The sequence below is a fragment of the Apaloderma vittatum genome, unplaced genomic scaffold, assembly GCF_000703405.1.
Source record: "Apaloderma vittatum isolate BGI_N311 unplaced genomic scaffold, ASM70340v1 scaffold2057, whole genome shotgun sequence".
Classification (NCBI taxonomy): domain Eukaryota; kingdom Metazoa; phylum Chordata; class Aves; order Trogoniformes; family Trogonidae; genus Apaloderma; species Apaloderma vittatum.
Window position 1 is genome coordinate 3832 of NW_009726490.1, and position 20293 is coordinate 24124.

General features: G+C 38.2%; 1 protein-coding gene across 1 annotated transcript in view; it reads right to left on the minus strand.

Annotated features, from left to right (window-relative positions):
* Positions 1-338: 338 nt before the first annotated feature.
* The window catches only part of LOC104276831 (contactin-associated protein-like 5), a gene marked incomplete at both ends in the record, with an annotated part of 63744 nt that continues 43789 nt past the window's right edge, over positions 339-20293 (minus strand). The window contains 3 exons of the mRNA XM_009873279.1: positions 339-362; positions 1749-1996; positions 15858-15964. Of these exons, the coding sequence (XP_009871581.1) occupies positions 339-362; positions 1749-1996; positions 15858-15964 (379 nt within the window). The remainder of the gene's footprint in view (positions 363-1748; positions 1997-15857; positions 15965-20293) is intronic.

A 20293-nucleotide genomic window follows, 5' to 3' on the forward strand; every position in this document is an offset into this window, starting at 1 on the left:
CCTGAATATTGATATTTTGTAGAAAACTATGCAGAAGCATTACCTGAAACGAGGCACAAATTCAGGATCCATCTCTGTGTATGTGAAAATTTTTTTTTTTTTGTATTTTGCACTTCATCTGTTACTGTAAACAATTTTTATCAGCATAACAACAAGGTATGTTTCCAGAGAGAAAATAAGCTCTTCTGATTAAGGTACCCAAACCATATTTAGATGATAAAGAAGCATAACCCAATTGTACCTTCAGCTCTCTGGACAATCATAAAATAGTAATTTCTTTTTGTGTCTCAGTCCTCTTTTATGCAATAAGAGTAACAGAGATTCCTATGACAAATTACCTCTTCGTGCCTCAGATGAGACATCTAGGGGAAAAGAAGAAATATGAAAAAGTTTTCCAGGCTAGGAGGTTCTGTCAGTTTTCCCCACATCCACTTTTCTTGTAACCAAAATAAAATAAGAATGTCAGGAAGTTCATTACAGATAGAGAGAAAATCTGGAGTTCTGCCAGATAAAATTTATTTGAGGAAAGCAGCTGCTTTCTGCAAGGAGTTTGTCAAAAATCCTACTTCTTCAGCAGAGATAAAAAGCTCTGACAATGTTTTGATCACTCATATTTATATGATAAATAATAAAAATGAGCACATTTTCCATACTGGAGATCAAGGAAGGATATTCAGACAGAAAGGTGAAACTCTTTTTCAATTCTTAGGAGATTCAACAACAGTGAAGGAGACACATCTTATTAAATATTTGTTACACTTGAATAAAAAACATACTTAATAATTAACTGGTGTGCATTTAATTAACATAATGATTGCCCAATTAAATCAAAATGAAAATTTAATTTGTGGCACTTTAAGTACAAGGAGATTAAGGATAAAATATGAATATCCCGAGTCCTTAGTTTTTAGGACTGAGCATGGAGGTGATTTGCGGCAAGTAGCTCAACCATCTTTAGCAATTTAGAATGGGTAATAAATATTCTTTTGCCCACACCTGGCCACAGGAAGCAAAAAATGACAAACGAGAGACAGTCTAGAAAATTTCCTCTCCATTTCAAAAATAAAAAGAAGAAAGGATGCTCTACCATCTACTCAAATCCACAACAAGGGCTATGTACTCTTTTTTCAGGCCTTTGCATGACAGTCCTAGACACAAAGTAAGACCCACTTAAGGGAAGAATTTGCCAGACAGGTATATTCATTTGAAACCCTTTTTATTTTAAAACACTAGAACTGCAAGGTTGTAAAGTCTCAACCAACAGGTCACTTTGCCGGACTCATGCTCTGCTACCTGGCTCTTTGGCTTCCCTCCTGCTAAGATCATTGTGCCTTCTCCTCCATACAGATACTCAGGACAATCAAGGTTTCTATTCTCCAGGACAACAAAGGCAGCACAGTAATATGAGGGGAAGTATTCCTGCTTAAGTTAGACTGGAAGGGCTTACAGCTAGCTCAGTGCAAGGGGTTTAATAATCATTCGCAGGTCTAGTGTTCTAGTAAAGCAGATAAATCATTTAGTTACAAAAGAGGGTTTGAATTCTAAGTTTCTACATCTTTAGTAGAAAACAAATATCTTGTTAAAAGTTATGACATTATGAAAAATACATCAGCGGTGTCCTTCTTAAGATGCAAATACTATTTTAAATATCACTTAACAACAGCAAAAGGCAAGTCTTTCAAAGCTTAAAAATTACTTTTACGTGGATCCTATCTAAGGAAGCATCTGAGTTGAACCTCAGTTACTACCAGTTCTCTGCTTTTTTCCCCACTACTGAGAAACCTATGATTGTGAGGTCTTCTTAGTAGTATAATGATAAACATATCAGTAATATTAGAGTCAACATAAACCACCAAAGACAAGGTTAGGTCATTACCTGTTATATTGCAAAAAACATGGAGTGGTCCAAGTGGTCCACTCCCATCAGAATCGATGTAGAAGAAACCTGATGTCTTCCCCTGGTGTCGGTAAGCCTCACAAGATTGTTCATAGACAGCTTTAAAAGAGAGAGTGATTGTATCACAAACAAGAAGGAAACAGACACATACATTTCAAACCTGAGCACTGCTTTAATCATTGTCATAACATAAACTGTTGGGTCACTGCTGATTAGCGTGGGAATGTGATTGAAATGCATTTGGACCCAAGTCCACGCTCAGAATTAAGCATGTATTTAACCACTTGTTCAGAATATGCTCGCTTTAAAGGTATGGGTATTTGTCTTCTTTTGGATTAAAGAATGTAAACACTTAAGTAAAAGGATACGAACTTTCAAACGTGCCATCATCTCGTAATGGAGCAATATATATATATGCATCCACACAATGGTACTTCAAAGACACATGTATATATGCATGCATTTACATGATTTACTACCTAGACATGCACACAAATGTCGTCCACACAGATAACAGATATTTTGCCAGTCTTCTGCTTCCCTGCAGGATACTGTTGACAGGTGTCTCTAAATCCCTGCCACCATCTACTCTCCAAACGAAAACAAGCCATTGTCCCCTAGCAGAAAAACTCAGTCTCAGATATGGTGTCCACCCTGAGTGACATCTTTATGCTTTCGACCTATTTTCATAAAACCATCTATTTCTCTCTGCTTATCAACATACTTTTGGAGGATTAATGCCCATGAAAATCCAAGCTGTTAATTAAAGAAGCACAGCAGGTCACCAAAAGCAAGAACAGAAGGAAAAACTTCCACGGGCCACTACAATTCTTTGTATTTGAGGCATGTTTTCAGGCAAGATATCATAACTGTCACTTCATGTGTGACAATTGCAGAAGGACTGATATTTTTTTCCACCCATTTAAACACTTACCTGATTACACTGACAACTGAATCACAGTTCTAGGGGCTCCAATCCCAAATTGTCTATGAATTAAGTGTGTCAGTAACAGCTTATGATTGTTGAACTAATTGTCAGTAAATATGATAAAAAGCACAGATTGACTTGACAGATAGATCAAGACTTTTTTTTTTTTCCTAGGAAATGGGGTTATTTAGAAGACAAAGTAACAGAAATGCAAGCAAACAGAATTACCCCTAACGTTCAAGTAAACTTTCCAGTGCTACCTTAGCAAAACACACAGAAATATATTTAGACATCATCTTTGGCTGCTGTGTGGTCAAATCTATCTTTTTCTTACCCCTTAATTTTATGTGCATATTTAGCTACTATTTGCACATTCATATATCATTATACAAACGCAGGACATGCCCAGATTGGGAGATGCTCAGGGGAACCTGTGAATAAACCATTCGTTAACCACTGCAAATCTTTTTCCAGGCTCCTCTCAACAATTCAGGTAGCGAAGCAGTGCAATTAAACTTGACCGGGCATAATATCTGCTGTGTCAAGGCTGTAAATAGAACTGCAAAGATCCCAGTGCATTTCATCTGGAAGTTACTCGAGGTTTGCAGAGCAAGTGCAGGGTGAGCACTTCCTCGCCCCAACTGAAATGCAGTCCCTGCCTCTCCACAGAAGGCAGAGGTTACTCTGCTCCAGAAAAAATTTCCACTCCTCTGCATGCATGGACTCACATTCCTCCTTTACCTGTTTTTCCCTAAAAGTAGTTTCTCTAATGAAACAAATTTCAGAAAGGCTTAAATGGCCTGCATGAAGTAGCCTTGTCTGACTACTACTCTGAAGAATTCTAGAAGATAATTCATCACTCAGATTTTAATGAAATTTGGCTATCTCTTCGCTTTTGCCAATAAAACAGAATCACAGTTCAAGGGGCTCCAATCCCAAATTGGTTATGAATTAAGTGTCTCACCAGTCAATCACTTGTACCACTCACTGAAACATGATTTTCGTTCCTGACCAGACGTCTTCAGCAGTCAGATCATCATTAAGTGCTAAATGTGCACAGCATTACCCTTCTCGACTTAAGAAGCTGCTTAAGGTACTCATCACCTGGTGAGACAGTGCTTTAGTTATTAACCATGCTATAATAAATAGAATTAAGAAAGCTCCTTCCTGAACAGTCATTAGCCTGATGTAGAAAGCACTGTAGGAGTCCAGAAGATCTCTAAATTCCTCCTGTCATAGATGGCCAAGAGCACGTATTAAACGCCAATAAAACAAAATCCCCAAACTAGAACCTATTCTTCCACTATTCACAATCTGAGGAGCTAAAAGAGTCCCTCAGTCACCAAAGTGCTGACATGAGCAAATGGAATAGGAAGGGTCAGGAGAGAGACCGTAACAGGCGATTAAGTAGGCAATCAAGGAATCGTGGTTTGATCAATTTGCAAAGTTCTCAAACTGCAGTTCATTTAGTGAATCTGCTATAGTCATCATTACAGGACGCTTTATCTTGCCTCATTAGGGAATATGCCAATTGCTTCCTCTGAATTGTTTGCTGAGTGTTTTTGAAGACAAAGGATGGTGCAAGGGGCAGAGACATAAAACTAATATGTTGTCAGTGAATTGGCACAGCTAGAAATTGTTTCTGCATCACAAACTTTTTCTTACGAAGTGTTTTGGTTCCTCTTGACTGTCATTTTGATTGAAGCCCAGATATACTTTTTTTCAGATTAATAAGAAAAGATATGAAGATTCATCTATTAATAATGTGGGCAGATACAAACAGAGATGATCTACTCTCCTTTAGACAGACTCTTTGTCACTGCAACTTTGGGGAAAAAAAAGGCAGTATAGAGCTGGAAATTAGGCTAGGGGTTCTTAACTGGTATAAATCTGAAAGGACAGGCAAGCTTCCATGAAACTATGGTAAGTCTGCCAGCAGAAAATTCATCCTGGTATGTTTTCCTTTTGGTTATACGAGAATTCCAGCAGTAAATACAAGGGAGTAGCAGAAGAAGTGGGAAAAGGCTATAAACCTTGAGCTCTAGCACATAAAACATGTTCTAACTATCATTACTTAGAGAAAAACTGTTTTTGTGGACAGTATTTTGTAGCAGCACACTGAAAGTTTCACATGTCTGTATCTTAAGCATTTGGTACCGCATACCACTCAAACAGGCCATTGCTTTTCATTCTCTTTTTTTTTTTTTTTTTTGGCTATTTTATGCTATATAATGCACTGAGATGAAAATTATATTTGTTTTTCAGCTGCTTGCAGATACCCCCACTGACATTTCAAGTGCACCATCCATTCCAAGCTCTGCTCAATATCTTTGCAGCCTGAGCAGATTACTTGTTTCAGAAAAAAGTTACGCAATCCCATTTGCTGAAGAGGCCCTTGTACTGCAGCCATAACAACTGGAAGCTGTCTTTATAGTTCAATGAAAGACAAGATCTCTTTACAGTCATTCTTCACGCAATCAGAAATTTCATACAAAAATAAAAACCAAATGAACAGTCAGCTGAGACTGTTAAGACCCCAGAGCCTAAAGTCTGAAAACTGCCTTCATATTCACGTTCTGTTTTGTGCCAGACTTCTCTGATGTACATGGAGATTTGCGTGTTTTGAGTCCAGTAGGAAACCATTATTGCAGTTGTCACTAAAGAATCACCAATCTTTATGTATGTAATAGGGCCTCACTTTCGAAAAACAAGCAAATGTAATTATGGAATTGTTGATAAATGCAGTCATTTTAAGGTAAAATAACATTTGCAGTAATTATACCTTTTTAATAAAGGGGAGGTGTTCACCAGTTCATTCAGAGCAGAACCCATCAACAATTTTCAAGTATTATTTTTAAATTTAAAAAACCCAAACCTCAAACAAAAAACAGTGATTTTATTCCTTCCTGTGAAGCATTTTAATAGTGTTTATTATTTCACTCCTTCAAATCTGTTTTCAAGTGTTCACCAAAATGGGACCAAAACAACAAAAATAATGTTCATTATCGGCTGCCCTTGCAAAGCTTGTTTTCTCATTAAAAAGCTTAATCAAGCACTTTTTGAAAACGTAATTTTGAAAATGAAACCTCTACATTATCTTTTGTCTCAAAAAAGCAAGATCAGTTTTCTTTCTCTAACCCTCCTATACATTTTTTTGACTAATTTCAACTACACCAGCTATTGAAGATAAAATGATAATTTCCAGCAACATTTGTTCCATTGACCCAGAACCACTGAAAAATCAGAGTTTGTGACTTTCAGTCCCTGCTGTGTTTCCTCAGGCCCTTTGGGGAATGAACTGCAGGGCCCTGCAGCCCCAGCACTGCAGTTTCTGCCACAAAGTTCCTGCAGGCAGCCAGGGTGAAGCTATTTGCTTTACGGAGTTGTACTACATTAGTGCTCCATGGAAAGAGATGTCAGCAGCGAACATGAACCCCTACTACCCCCTGCGAGCATGGCTTGGACCTCACAGAGATGTATGGCAGTTAAAAGCATTAGGGTAAACTACTGTACAAGGGGAAAAAAAAAAATCAAAGTGTAAAAGGTGTCACAGTGGCAGAGTTTGGCTCATCGCCTACTGCTTTTAACATTGGTTATTCCAGGAAGACAGGAAAAAAACCAACAACAACAACAAAAAACCCAACCAGCTTGGCTCCAAGGTCTCAGATTTAGTAAAGGAAAATGGACATCAGAAATACCTGGTTTTCCTTGGTCATAAAGAGACTAGATGTCTTTTACTGCTTTTTTTTTTGATTTTTTCCTCAGAATCACTTATAAGGTATAACATTGGACCCTGCACTGACATTTTTGCAGTGCTCTAAGGAATTTTTTTCAAAGGCTACTACTGTATTTCACAAAGAAATTTAAAATCCTCCCAGAGCTAGCTATTGAAACTGATGCAGCCTGAGAGCCTCATTCCTCATGCCAACAGCTACTTCCCTAAGTATTCTGTGCTCTCTCCTGCCTGGTGGGATGAGCCGTACTGATGGTGTTCAATCATGCACAATACTGAGTTCAGGATATCTATCTCCCAACCCTTATAATCCTATGTGAAACACATAGACTCAATTCTTCCCTCAGGTATCTCTTTCAGCCTTAAGTATCTCAAATTAAACTAGCTTTTCAGACCAACAGTTCATCCCATCAGAGCATTCATTTTGAACCCTGTTTTACTCACTGATCATAATGGCCATCCTATCCTTTAATTCTCACTTCTCATCTTCCCAGGTGCTTAAAAAATTGTTTGTCAAACCTGGATGAGCATTCATAAAGTAAACACTTTACCCCCAGTCAGATCAACATTACCCAATTCTACATGTTTTCTTGTATCTCCTGAGATATAAAGAATCATAAGCTCAAAAATCAAAATTATGGATCTGAGACATACAAATCCCACATTTTAACAAGTAACACACACTATATCCATACAGAAGCACCCCAGAAAAACTGTAAATAGGTTCAAGCTACAGATCCATAATTCAGACTTGAATGACAGAAAGGCATTAAGAAATTTTAATGTTATTATAAAAATCTATTTTGACCTTTTGCATAGAATTCACTACAGAATTTCATTTTCTCATTTCTGCATCAAAACCCTTATGGCTGCTCAGCCAGAGCACACACAGCAGCTCTCTGCACCCTGCAGTCAGGTCTGACAGGGCTGGGGTCCCTCTTAGCTTGGCTCTGCAATTGAAACTTCAGCTTTGATTCAGTGCGCTGCGAGAGGCTGACAGGTTTTAAATGTGAGCAATTTCATCACTGTTCAGCTCTCTGAAGTATCTTGAACCTGTTAATCCAACTGTTTTAATTACAGTCCTTAAACCAGAAGGGATTTTAACCCTACCATAGCTGAAACCTTTAAAAGCACACGGCTGAGCATAAACATTTGCAACGTCAGACTTCCATTGTTTACAATAAAACATCTTTTTATTCAGCTTTTCACTGTGTACTTGCTACTATACTGACATTTGGCTTCCAATCTTACTTTTGCCCTAACCAGTTCACCTGCAGTCTCCATGATAACCTTCACTAAGCACGTGCTTGCTGTTTCCTTGTGGAGGTCCCAGGCAGAGCAGCCTTTTGCTGGCCTCAGTTTTCCTGAGTACTTAACAACTGTGTTTCCTTTGCCCTCATGTTCCTAACTTATAAAACCCCTCCTCTCCCTCAGACCACTTTAATTCCATTTTTCACCTCAACTTCGATTTCAGCTAAAAAAAACCAAAACCCAAACAACTGTTCTTTGTGAAAAGACTTGAACTTCTGCCAACAACCCCTAGTGAGCAACATATTTAGAGCCCCCTCTTTTTGTTATTCACCCAGTAACCCATGCCCGTTACCCATACTTAAAATAGTGTTGGTTGTTGGACTTAATGCAGAGGTTACAGTTACAACCAGCCTTCAGTTTTACTACTGAGACACAAGGCAAGGTAAACCTTCACCAGTACATTACTGGCATAGATTCAACCACAAGTGTAAACTCCAAAAGCAATTTGTTAGTTTGTTTGATTTTTTTTTTGTCAGAGGATTCTATCCTTTTCAAATTTAATGGACACTAAGATAACTTTCCTCAAAAAATAAAATTATTTAAAAGTAAACCTTAAAATTCACAATATGTCTTTCCTACTGTACTTCCAATTACTTTGGGAATTGATCTCGCATATTTCATTGCAAATACTGGAGAGTCAGAATTTGAGCCGTACTACCTATGACTACTAAAATGAATGCCATAATATCGCTGTTTCCAGATTGGATTCTCATAATCTAACAAAAGCAGCTGATAATTTTCAGCTTCTCAGAGGGAGATAACATTTTATGGTGATATAATAAATAAAATACAATAAAAGATACCTAAATAACTTTAATTCTTGATTTCATTAGGAGGTGCTGACACTGTCCACTCCACAGCAAAAACAAAGTGGTGAGATGTGCTCTCACCAGCTCTAAAATCTGCACAGTCATGAAAAATTGGGGACAGAATACTTTCTCATAGATCATCTGGGACTCATTTAATTGCTTTGTAAATCTTTGCACCTTACATGCAAAGCATAGTAATAACTCCTGTAAAAATTATCATTATTGTATTCTGAGGTGAAAACTTATGTACTGGTTATAGACTGGAAAGGCCAGTAGAAGCTGGGGATTCAGTTTGGATCTCCAACCAGCCCTGGACTAACCTTGGACAAATTAATACTCACAAATGCCAACACAGACTGAATTAAAGCATTCTTGCCAAAATGCTCAGAGCTCCCGAAGGCATGTTGGAGATGATTCTTTCACCCTCTGCTTTTATACCTCAGGCCTGACAGATTTATTCTTACAGATTCAGAGTAATAAGTGTTCAATCAAGGATTTTTCTAAATAACAAATAAAGCAACATGCAATGGGAGGTGGTTTCTTCCCATTCCAGCAGCAGAGGGATTAGTACAGGCAATGAACTCTGGGAATGATCGTCATTCTCACCCTTATAATACAATTGTCTTGTTCAATGGCAGAAAATGAAATCTGTACTCTCGAAAACTGGATTTTGACAGCTCTGCTGTTGACAGACTAATGCAGTCTCCGCTGTGATGTGCATGGATGACAGATGGCTTATTTTTCCTTTTTAAAATTCGTATTTACTCATCTGATAAAGAATGTGTTATTTCCATAGATAGCTTTAAAATGACTTTTACCACAACGTCACCTAAATGTATGTTCGGGAGGGATCCTTTTATTGCACTTGGGGATCAGACAATTTCCTGCAATTCAAACTAAGGCTCCTCCGAGCTGAGGTACAAAAGGTCACGTCAGCCCGTCCTTCCCTCTCAGGTTTGAATGTGGCCGAGTCAGTCACGTACCCCAGTGGCCCCTGCCCGGTGCTGGTGCAGGACCTGCAAGTCCTGCTGCTGCAAGAAAGCAGTCAGGGAGACCTACTGCATTTTTTAAGAGCAATGTCGGAGGGAAAGAAGGAATCAAAGACTTGAAGGGCACACTGAGCAAAGCATGGCATTTCAGCCTTGCTTTTGGAAGTACTGGTGTCCCTGTGGTGCTGGTCACACCTGACACAGGCAGGCTTCAAAAGGGATTGAATTAGTGCCCCCCACACACTGTTCTGCAATAAAGTCCCAAAGTGGACTATTCTCTGTGTTATTCATAAAGAAATGTCAGGGAAAGGGAAAGACTTTTTTCTAAATGAACAACACAGAGAAATGCAGATGTACAATTTACAGATATACTAACTGAAGGGAAAGCATTAATAAGACAGTAACTTATTAAAAATAAACAATGAAAATTTATATGCCTAAAGCATGGTGTGAACAAAAATATGCAGGAATACCAAGTACAGTACTGAATGCTTCACATGAATATAAGTGTGCTTTGTTTAGTGAAGGAACACCAACATGTTTAAATACACGTGATAAAAAACCTATTCCAAGAATCTCAGATAGGAAAACCGGCTACTTAGGACATGCAGATTACATGATCAGACTCACTGTTAAGACATCTTAATTCTCTGAACCTTGTCTGCCCAGCCAGCAAATTGTGATTGCCTCTCCCTACCTTGGAACATAGGATTACCAAATCCATGGCTGGTGCTTTAAGATGCAGCTCTGGCTGAAGCTGTATTAGTCTTTTCAGATCAAAAATTATATATACAGTAAGCATATTAATATTTAAAAATACATTTTCAAAGCCTGAAGCAATGTTAAGTTTATGTCATACCAACAAGTACATGACATTTCCATTATTGGATGGAGGTTTCTTCCAGCAATTACCTAGGCCAATAAGACACATGCCTGAATGTGCAAGATAGATCACACACCAAAGCAAATATCCAGAATTAAATTACATTCTGTTAATTATCACCTTGAAAAGCTTTGGGACATGTTGACATCCCCAGAACATGAAGAATAAAACCATTATTTTATATTTCTTATCATCTTTAATATCAATGTTCAGCACTCCTAGGAATAAAAAAATACACCCAAGACTAAAGGCCATCTGAAAACTATCATGTATAAAACTAACAGAAATACAGAAGGGGAAGATGAGGCTTTCTAAGGGACCTGCATAACTCACAGAAAGAGGAGATTACTAATCATTACTTTGTAATAAAGTTATAACATTCTGTATCTCAGGGCCATTTTACACTGGTCTACTGCTTTCACTATCACATGATAATTACAAGGAGAATTAATACTATGACAGGGAAGACTATGCAGGTTTTAAAGTATGACCTTTGAAATAAATATATTTTTTTATATATATACACACACATCTGTAATTCCTCTCCCTCTATTTCTCTCTCTATATACACCTATAATTCTGATCGAGCTTCAGTTGCCTAATATAAATCTAAGCTAAGACAGCTTCCCGCTACAGAGGACAGACACTGGCATATTTCAGAGGTGGTCCACGAACCTACCATGGACACCCTTATCTCACAGCAAGATTAGTCAAGTTCTGAAAATAGCTCACACTGTGTTACATACACAGAGTGAACAGACCACTATCTCAGATTAGATGTCCCAGAATCAGGCAGCAGAAAAATAGATGAGATGAATCCCACCCAAGACTTTTTCCCAAGCTGTGTACTAACATCAGTGTTTCTATCTAAAAGAGGAAAACAAACATTACATTATTATCTATTTTCCTATGCTTCACACATGTGATTACACAAAGGATCTTGTCCTATCTATCTGGATACATCAGACTACTCCAATATCTGACAGAATAGTAGCCTACCCACTACACTTTAGAAACGAGGAAAATATCTGTCACTAAGAAAGCTGCAGCTGAGCTTATCTTCCAACCTGTTTAAATGCAAGCTCTGTGAAGCACATTTAAAAGATAACCCAAAAAGTAAACCCACGAATTTTACAGACTCAAAATAAGATTGTATCCTCAAAGCACTCTTAGCTACAGATAAGCTCAAGTAGCAGTAAGCAAACAGTAGTTCCATAGGATAGAATCTATACTGCTTCAGCAGATGATATAGACCCCATCCCATTCAATTATAATTGCAAATTGGATTTTATTCCCAACAGAGGTGGAGAAACTAAGGCACAAAAACCTCATACGTGAGCATATATAACTTGCCTACCATTGGCTTTATATTCTATAGGGTTATTCCATGACCCCTAGTTATCCAGACTATGGGCAGTGAAATGAGTAGTGGGGACAGTTAACACAAGTTTTATGCTTCCCATCAAACTGGATGTCCACACACATTTGTGACAGCCAGGCACTAGCACCCGCTTCGGTGCTACACAGAGATGCTACAGAGAGCACAGAGATGAAAACACAACTGCAAATCAGCACTGTGACTAGCCCACGAGAAGACATGAATTGCACTGGCAGTTGGAATGATGAGAGGGAAAACCAAATCTTTCTCCATTGGAACAAAAAAGTCAAAAGCACAAAACATGCCCCAAAACAAAGAAAAGACCCGGAACCTATTGATTAACATTCCACACGTGTTAGTTTGTGAAGGATTAACCATTACTAAACTGAGAAATGGACTTATGTATCTGGCAATAACCTTCACAATCACGAAAAAACATTCAGACTTTACCCATATTTTATGGATACCCAGAAAACATCAATGAGGTTTAGGATTATTTCAATTGTATTCATAGCTGAATTAAAAAAAGAGGAGAACAGAAGCAGAACCAGAAAAGACTTCAGGATGAAACCTTGACTGCCACCGAATAGCTATTTAATGGGTCGTGACCCTGCACCCTTTCAGTAGTGGACCCTCATCTGGGTCAGGTAGATTGCCACACCTCTTGTGACAGTTCAGGAGGTTTCAGGATCAGGAGGGATTTTGAGTGAGTAGAAAGATACCTGAGGTTTACAGAAAATTGACTGCCTCTAGGAAGATTATACTAAGGCCATGCCTAGACCCAGCTAGTTTTTATAAGTGTCTTGAGAAATGTGCTTTTGCTTCATCTAAATGTCTTGAATTTCAACTATACCCATTTTCAGTCATGACAGACACAATCTTGTCCCAGGTATCCGACGCAGTCATGCAAACACTGTCCCAGTTGTGTCTTCTATCAACTTACTGTTCTGCCATGCCACTGTCTACTTCGCTTCTGTTGTACCAAATGCAAACTATTTATCTCTTGTTTTCATTGCATATTTCCAGCTTGTCTACCTGTCATGACTCTGGCATTAGCCCTGTCAAAAACATCAAACTCCTATAGCCACAGCCTTCTATTTTTAAAACATGAACATTATTGCTTTTTCCCATGTCACTCCTTCATGCCTGCAAGCATTGAATTTCTTCCTCTTTTAAATCTCTCCCTTATGACTTGAAGCCTACAAGAAAGCGTAGCAATAATTATGTACCTGGTAGACTGAAACTGCCACCTGTGATGCTGCTGAAGGCTTTTTGGCACTCCATTACCTGCACCTGATTGTTTTCCCCCCTCAGAAACTTAACTGTACACTCTTTGGAGCAGCGTAGTAGTCTGTATTGTTAGCCATTCCTCACAGAGGAAACCAGTAAGGTTGCTTATGCATCAACCAGTTTAACAGTTTTACAGTTGATGACAATAAGTTAAGGGCATTTTATCTTCAGATCTCCCTTCTTAAAATGGTAAGGTTTCCCAGTCTGAGCTGATAAAATATAAACCAATTAATACTGGTTTGCAGATACATGTCATGCAGTTCTTCCTGAAAACATGGCAAGGAACGGGTCTTTTTGCATTGCTCAACAACTGGCACCCACTACTTAGAAAAGAAATCCAGTTGACAATGAAGCTATTCACACTATGTTTGCAGCAGATTGCCAGTTAAATCTTTCCACTGTTGCTGCATGGACTTGGGTCTGAAGGGCAGTTTAGTAAAAGAAATAACCTCTCCAAAGTGGTACAAGTTCAATTTTAGACCTGTCAGCCTCAGTGCTCTTGTTAAAATCAAAATCTGTTGAGATAATGTTTCAAACCTCCAGAAATCAGATGTTTTACTTTGATAGAAATACACTGAATTACATGATTGGAAGAGTTGCCTGTACATTGAGGATATCCTGGAGTTACACTGTGATCAGATCTGCTGCTTTCATTCACCTGCTGCAAGATACTCCTGCAGTTAACCACTGCAAGCTGAGAGTGATAACGTCTCTTGTTCTGTGGGTTTCTTGCCAAGTCTGCATTTGCCCACCCACTTTGAAAAGGCTTCATCACACGTTTCAAGCACATGAATGCATTACTGCAGACTAACGCTGCTCTTTATCAGTGTTGCTTGGCTTACAGGGCAGCTGGCTCTACAGTGTATCTGGAATCAAATTAGCTGTTGATAATACGGCTGAAAATAAGCCGAGCAGCTGAATAGCTGTACCTCATGTTTGTGCACAGCTTGATCTGGTGGTAAGTCTTAACACAAGATCTTCCCAAGAAACTTTTCAGAGTAGTTTTTACATCAGTAAATCTTAAATACCTGCAGCTATGTATGTGCCTTTGAGAGCGCAGACATGAGTTCACAAAGCCTGAGGCTTCACTAGCTCCATGCAAGTATCCGTGGGGAAAGCCAGTCATGAACCAGGCCCCGCAGTAATGAGATGGTCTCCTTCAGATGCAAGAAACACTGAGCTGGCACAGCCGTAGCGAGCCTCAGGCCTTGAGCTAGCATGACCATGTAGATGTAGCCTCAAGGTTAGCGTCCCTAATCGCCTTTGACAGTCAGTAGCCACAGGCCTCTCCCTTCCCAAGAAGCCTCTCCCTTCTCACCAACCAGTTTGGCCATCCAGCTTTGTATCAACCATAAGCTGGTATAAATTCCCTGCTCCAGCCTCAGTCACTGTATGTACTCCAGGTTGAGTTTGGAGGTTTTAAAAAGGGGTTATAACTTTCGGAATGACAAAAATATTGGACAAAAAGTAAACCTCTTTGCAAAAATATAAATGCAGCATTTTCCTCCTCATCTTTCATCTGGCTTAGCACGATTTCTGCACCAAACCCTCAGCTTCCTTTGTGCTTACCATGCTCAGGTGACAAATCTATTTATAGACCTCTCAACAGCCTTTCCCGTCAGCTGCTGACCCCACACCAGAAATGATTTCTTTATTAATTATCAAATCATTAAGGTCTCCAAAATTACAGTAGAGTTGCCAATATTCTCAGCTTCAAACCACTAAGTACCTTCTCTTCTGCTTTTTAGCTTAACAGGGGGGAAAATAAAACGTGTCTCTCACCACTCTCATCCTATCTGTGGTCCATCTGCTCATAAAACATGTGGAGTGGTTATAGCTGTATTCCTGAACTGCTATTCTTACTCACTTTTTTTTTTCCCCTTTATTCCAGTGATAGAACAGGAAGTTTACTTTCATTTTCTAAGTGTTTTCCCTTTTAGTCACCTATATGAACAAGGCTTTATTTTGGCTTCCATTTTCTCTCTCTATTTTTTATTAGAATACTCAGCATGCCGTGCCTTTACCACTTGATATTTTTTAATAAAAACTTTAAAATACCTTCCCTTTCACTGTGGTTTTCAGTAACTGAATGCTTCATGTACCGACAGTCTTTCAGATATTGTATCCTTGCTAATAACAGAAATAAATACTGGTTCAGCAAAATTCCAGAATGATAAACTGTTGAAAACTGGGTTCTTGCAACATGAAATTTCAGATATTCTAAAAAAAAAGCAGCTCATGGTGCCAAAATTGATGTACAGCCCCAAACACAGGTTAAAATCACCCAGCTCAGCCCAGCTAAATTGAACTAAATGCGCGATGACCAATGTGTCTGTGATGTGTATATAACATGAATGAATTTAAGATTCACAAAATCAATGCATAATGTGACCAAAATATGGAAATTTAGATAAAATAATCTGGTTTCATTTTCTCCAAAATATTTGTCAAAAACCGCATATTTGCAAGTGGATTCCTCTGTGTTCCCAGCCCAATTCTTGACCTGTTTCACAACATTTCAGGACATGCTACATCCTGTAATATGACTGACTGCTCCTCTCACAAAGCTCCTCTCTAGTTTATGTGCACCCTGGCACACCAGTTGCAGTAGAAAATACTGTACATGTGGATTTACTTACAATTATGGCAAGTAGCTCCCATGTAGCCTGTATCATTACAGTCACAGTAAAAGGTGGTCCAGGACTGAGAGCATTTTCCTCCATGTTCACAGTAGTTGGGTAAACATCTAATTGGAGACAGTTTTAAAAAAATGCAATTAAACATAAACATTTCTATAAAACTAATGTATTGGGAAATATAATTATAAAACTGTCTCAACTCTTCATTCGGGCAAGAGTTTCCTAGGGCTGAATCACTGCATAATACCTGGAATCATTATTTATTTCTCTGAACCGTGATTTACTTCAACTGCAAGCACTAAAACCAGCAGCATTTAATGTATCCAGCAAATAGGTAAAGATCACTCTCAAGAAAGTAAAGATCACTCCCAATAAAAACACTCCACTTCCTAGTAATTAAAGTCCCGCAAACTTTCCAAGCACAGTGAAGGACAAGTAACAGGTGAAAATGTTATTAAAATCTTGCTTCAAAGGAGAAACCCCTGATCTCTGATCAAAAAGCTATCATCGTTTTCATAATTAGAGCAAGTTACATTAGTGGAAACACAAACAGCATGAAAATGTCCAAAGTAAGAGGAAAAATATGCCTCAATTATGAGTTCCATACTCTCTTCTTTCCCTCATTTCAGTTGGTATGCCTCTAAAATATTACTGTGAAGCAAATTATTAAAAGAAGAAAGAGGCACAACAGCATGCTGCTTGAGAAGTGAACAGAAACAAAAGCTGTGGGAGATAAATTCAATCTTCAGGACAAGAAGTGAATTCTGATCTGAACTGCTCTGGTATAAAAAGAGTCAGTGCAATGGAGCTACACCAGCCTAGATGGAAAACAGAGATTGTTCCATTGTTTGCCTTTTCTTTCACTTTTTTTTTTTTAAGTGTATATTAAATAGTCCTTTTTACACTGTATGCTTGACTTTTAAAAAATTAGTACCTTGTTGATATAACTGATTCAGTTTTGATGGGTGGGTGAATCAATTTATCTCATACACACCAGCACTCCATCAGGGTTTACTTCGTTGTAAACTAAGCTTCAAAATCCTTTTTCTGGCCCAGATCTTTCAGCGGCATTTGTGGCAACGTCACTGATGCTACCCAGATTTGTCCTAGCTGAAGACATGATCTTGTAGTTCATCTCACCCTTAGGAAATGTTTTTGCATTTAAGTGTGCATATTGCCTTTAACTGTGGCTTTCAGTCTGTTTCTTACAATTAAAACACATTTCATGCATGCAAGCAGAAAACATGTATGTGACTAAGGGCTATTGTTTTCACAGGCTTCCTGAACGCCACCAGCTAAGTATTCTTCAACTTACTTGACTCCAAGGCTGTTTAGAGCTGCAAACATGGACAACCAAAAGAAACTTGTTTATGCACATAGCAGCCTATCAGACTAATCTCCTGTCCTCAGTATGCTGTATGCAGTACATGCATACATACATATATTCATCTGTGTAAGTGTGACTCTGAGATTTTGTTCTAGAACTCAGGTTTATTTGATCATTATTTATAGCATTGTCCATAAAATTATAAAGATAAAATAAAAATATTAATACGAAAGGTTAATTCATTTTAATGCTTTATTATTATAGCAATTATTTATTATTCAAATACTAGAGACATAGGGAATTCAAGGAGAAAGTATGTTATTTATAACTATCTGTATTATCTTTTTAAACAGTTGTAAGATATATTTTTCTTATAAAAACCATTGTTATGGCTTCTATTAATCATTGGGCTCAAATAAAAATGAGAAAAGAGAAGGCAAAATGCATGCTTGGTCTTCTAGCTCACCAGGGAGCTTTTCTTGGAGCTGTGGAGAACATCTTGTATCTAAAACAAGAAAGAAACAAAGGGGACGGCCAAAATTGTTGGATTTGCCCCATCCCTATAAGGCAGTAAGTCTGAGAAGGGATGAGACTTGGCTTTTAATAGTATGCTGGGAAATCATCTAAAAGATGGTACAGCAACAGCCCAGCTAGCCCCGCTCTGCCACGACATCTGCTCTTGGCAATGGTGAAAAGAGTTTTACAGGCTTTGGGTCAATGCTGAAGAAGGCAAGGGCAGCTCACAGGACACAGAATCGCACAAGCAGGACTGGCTGGTGCGTGACCTGCACCCAGCTACGCTCTGCAGCACTGTGCCAGCTCCCTCAAACCAGAAGTTCCCCAACAGCTTCAGCCCAGAGGCGGCAGAAGAAGCACATTGGTTCAACAGCTCTATGCTGGTACATATGAATTGTGTCTGCAAGTGCAGATTTGCTCATGTTTCTGCTTTGGTGAGTGCCTGCCCTCACCCTCAGCATATTGTCTTTATTTCTACCTGCTCTTTGGTGATAAACAGTCATCTATGTCACCTGTACAACACCAGTAGTTACAATCACATCACGGGGTGCTGGTGACAAGAAGCATCTGCTTTTAATAAAGCCCTTTGGAGAGGTAAAAAGAACAGCAATGTGTTATTATCATAATTTACATCACCAGCGTAATGGATAAGAATGTTTTCTGTCTATATTAAGCTACCTTTTATTAAGTTAACCCAATGCAGTAGAGCTAATTAATAGTCATTTGTGGTTTGCCAAAGGCCTGTATCAGAGGCTTAGCCACACTTATTTCCTTAAAACAGTTTCCTTTTAAAGGCTTTAAAAAGTTGAAGGTCACTTCTTGTTTCTACTTGTCTTACAAATGCAGATACTTTTTCTTCTCCCAACAATGCAACAAAATGCACATCGAACTAGTCATGTAAGCTTTTAATGATATTCATAAATTCAGAATTAAACCTTTTTTTATTCTTCAGTCTATTTGCTTTAATTAGCACCAACCACATTGATCTTGTTTTTGGTCAGATAACTAAACCTTCTAAGAGCTTATGAAACAAATTTCTTTGCTACTAGAATAATTACCATAATCCTATTCTAGCTGAGCAGTTGTGTCTTCATTAGAAGCAAAATTTATCCTAATTGTTAGAGAACTCAAAATTAAGAAATACCTATGATTAAAATTAATCAAGGTAGAGATAAATCACAGATTGTTCCATTTGCTAACTGACCTGTATCCTCATGCTGAAGGATTTAAATACATACAATTAGTATATAAATTTATGTTTCCATTCTAACAAAATCAAGAAATTTTAGCAAAAACACACAGTAGTATTACAGAAGGTTTCATAGACAAAAATTTGAAGCAGGCAGCCCCTGATCTATTTGCATCTGAAATAAACAAGCAGATCAACTCAGTTTTTGAGACTATCATAAATGGGACATTTGGAATTAAAGGATTTGCCCAAGACAGACCAGGGACTCCGATCTTCTGGATTCCGGAGTAATTCATAGAATATATCGTAGTGAATGAGTCTCATAAGAAAGTAAAGGAAGCAAATAAAATTTTCCCTCTTTCAGCCAAGGAAGAAAATACACACCTCAGGCATCTAAGTGAGCAATATGCAGAGCCTACAAAAAGGCATTCACCTCCAAAACTGTTAGTGTGCTTCCTTTGAATTCAAAGGACAAACTGTATAGACATTAGAGGGCAAAATTTGTCCCTTTGACAGGAGTGATGAAGAAATAACAATGACAAAATTACTTGAGTGGGAAGGCTGAAGGAGTTCTACACATTTGATGTTACACTTGACTGGAAATAAACCCGGTACTTTCAATAAGCACCTCTCAGATTTTGTTAGTCAGCACAACACATCCTGCCTGCATCACTCTCTATTCTTCCTAAATAAAGAAAAAAAAAAAAGATAACTCTCAGAGAGAAAAAGAAAAAAGCAGCACAGACTCTCAATATTAAGACTGTCAATGTACATCATTTTGAGCAAACCCCTAAGTCCCTAAAAACCAACAATGCCGTAACAAAAAACCACATGAAATTTACAAGTTTTTCTATCAAGAAAGCATTTCTCTAAACACTATCTCAAATTAATTTTATTTCAGCATGTTTTCCTGTTTATGGACTGCAGCTATTTCATGTATAATTCAAAAAATACAACATTAACAAGGATGACTTCATAGATTAGGCCCGTATGATGAAACTCATGGCGCTACTGTAACAGCCTATATTTTGCTTCGGTAAAATGGTGTCTTTCCACTAAACTCAACAGACTGAAGCTACTCGTAAGAACTTTTGCCCTGCTCTCCTGAGCTGTAAATCTGTGAAATCCTTTGCCAAAGCTTATTTTGGATGCAAGAAATGGGTTCAAGGGCAGACAAGACAAACATTTCTAAGAGAAATCCACCAATGTTACTACACATACAATGTGTAAGAAGGGGAAAAAAAATGAGAGCATTAGAAAAGAAAGTATGACAGGAGCACGTCCCACTCTTATTTTCCCCTGGATTTCCATTTCTTGCAAAGCAGTGGACTAGGTTTCTTTAACTAAATGGAGAAAAGAGAACTACCAGAACCAGAAAGAGGAAAGCAGAAAGAGGGTGGAAAA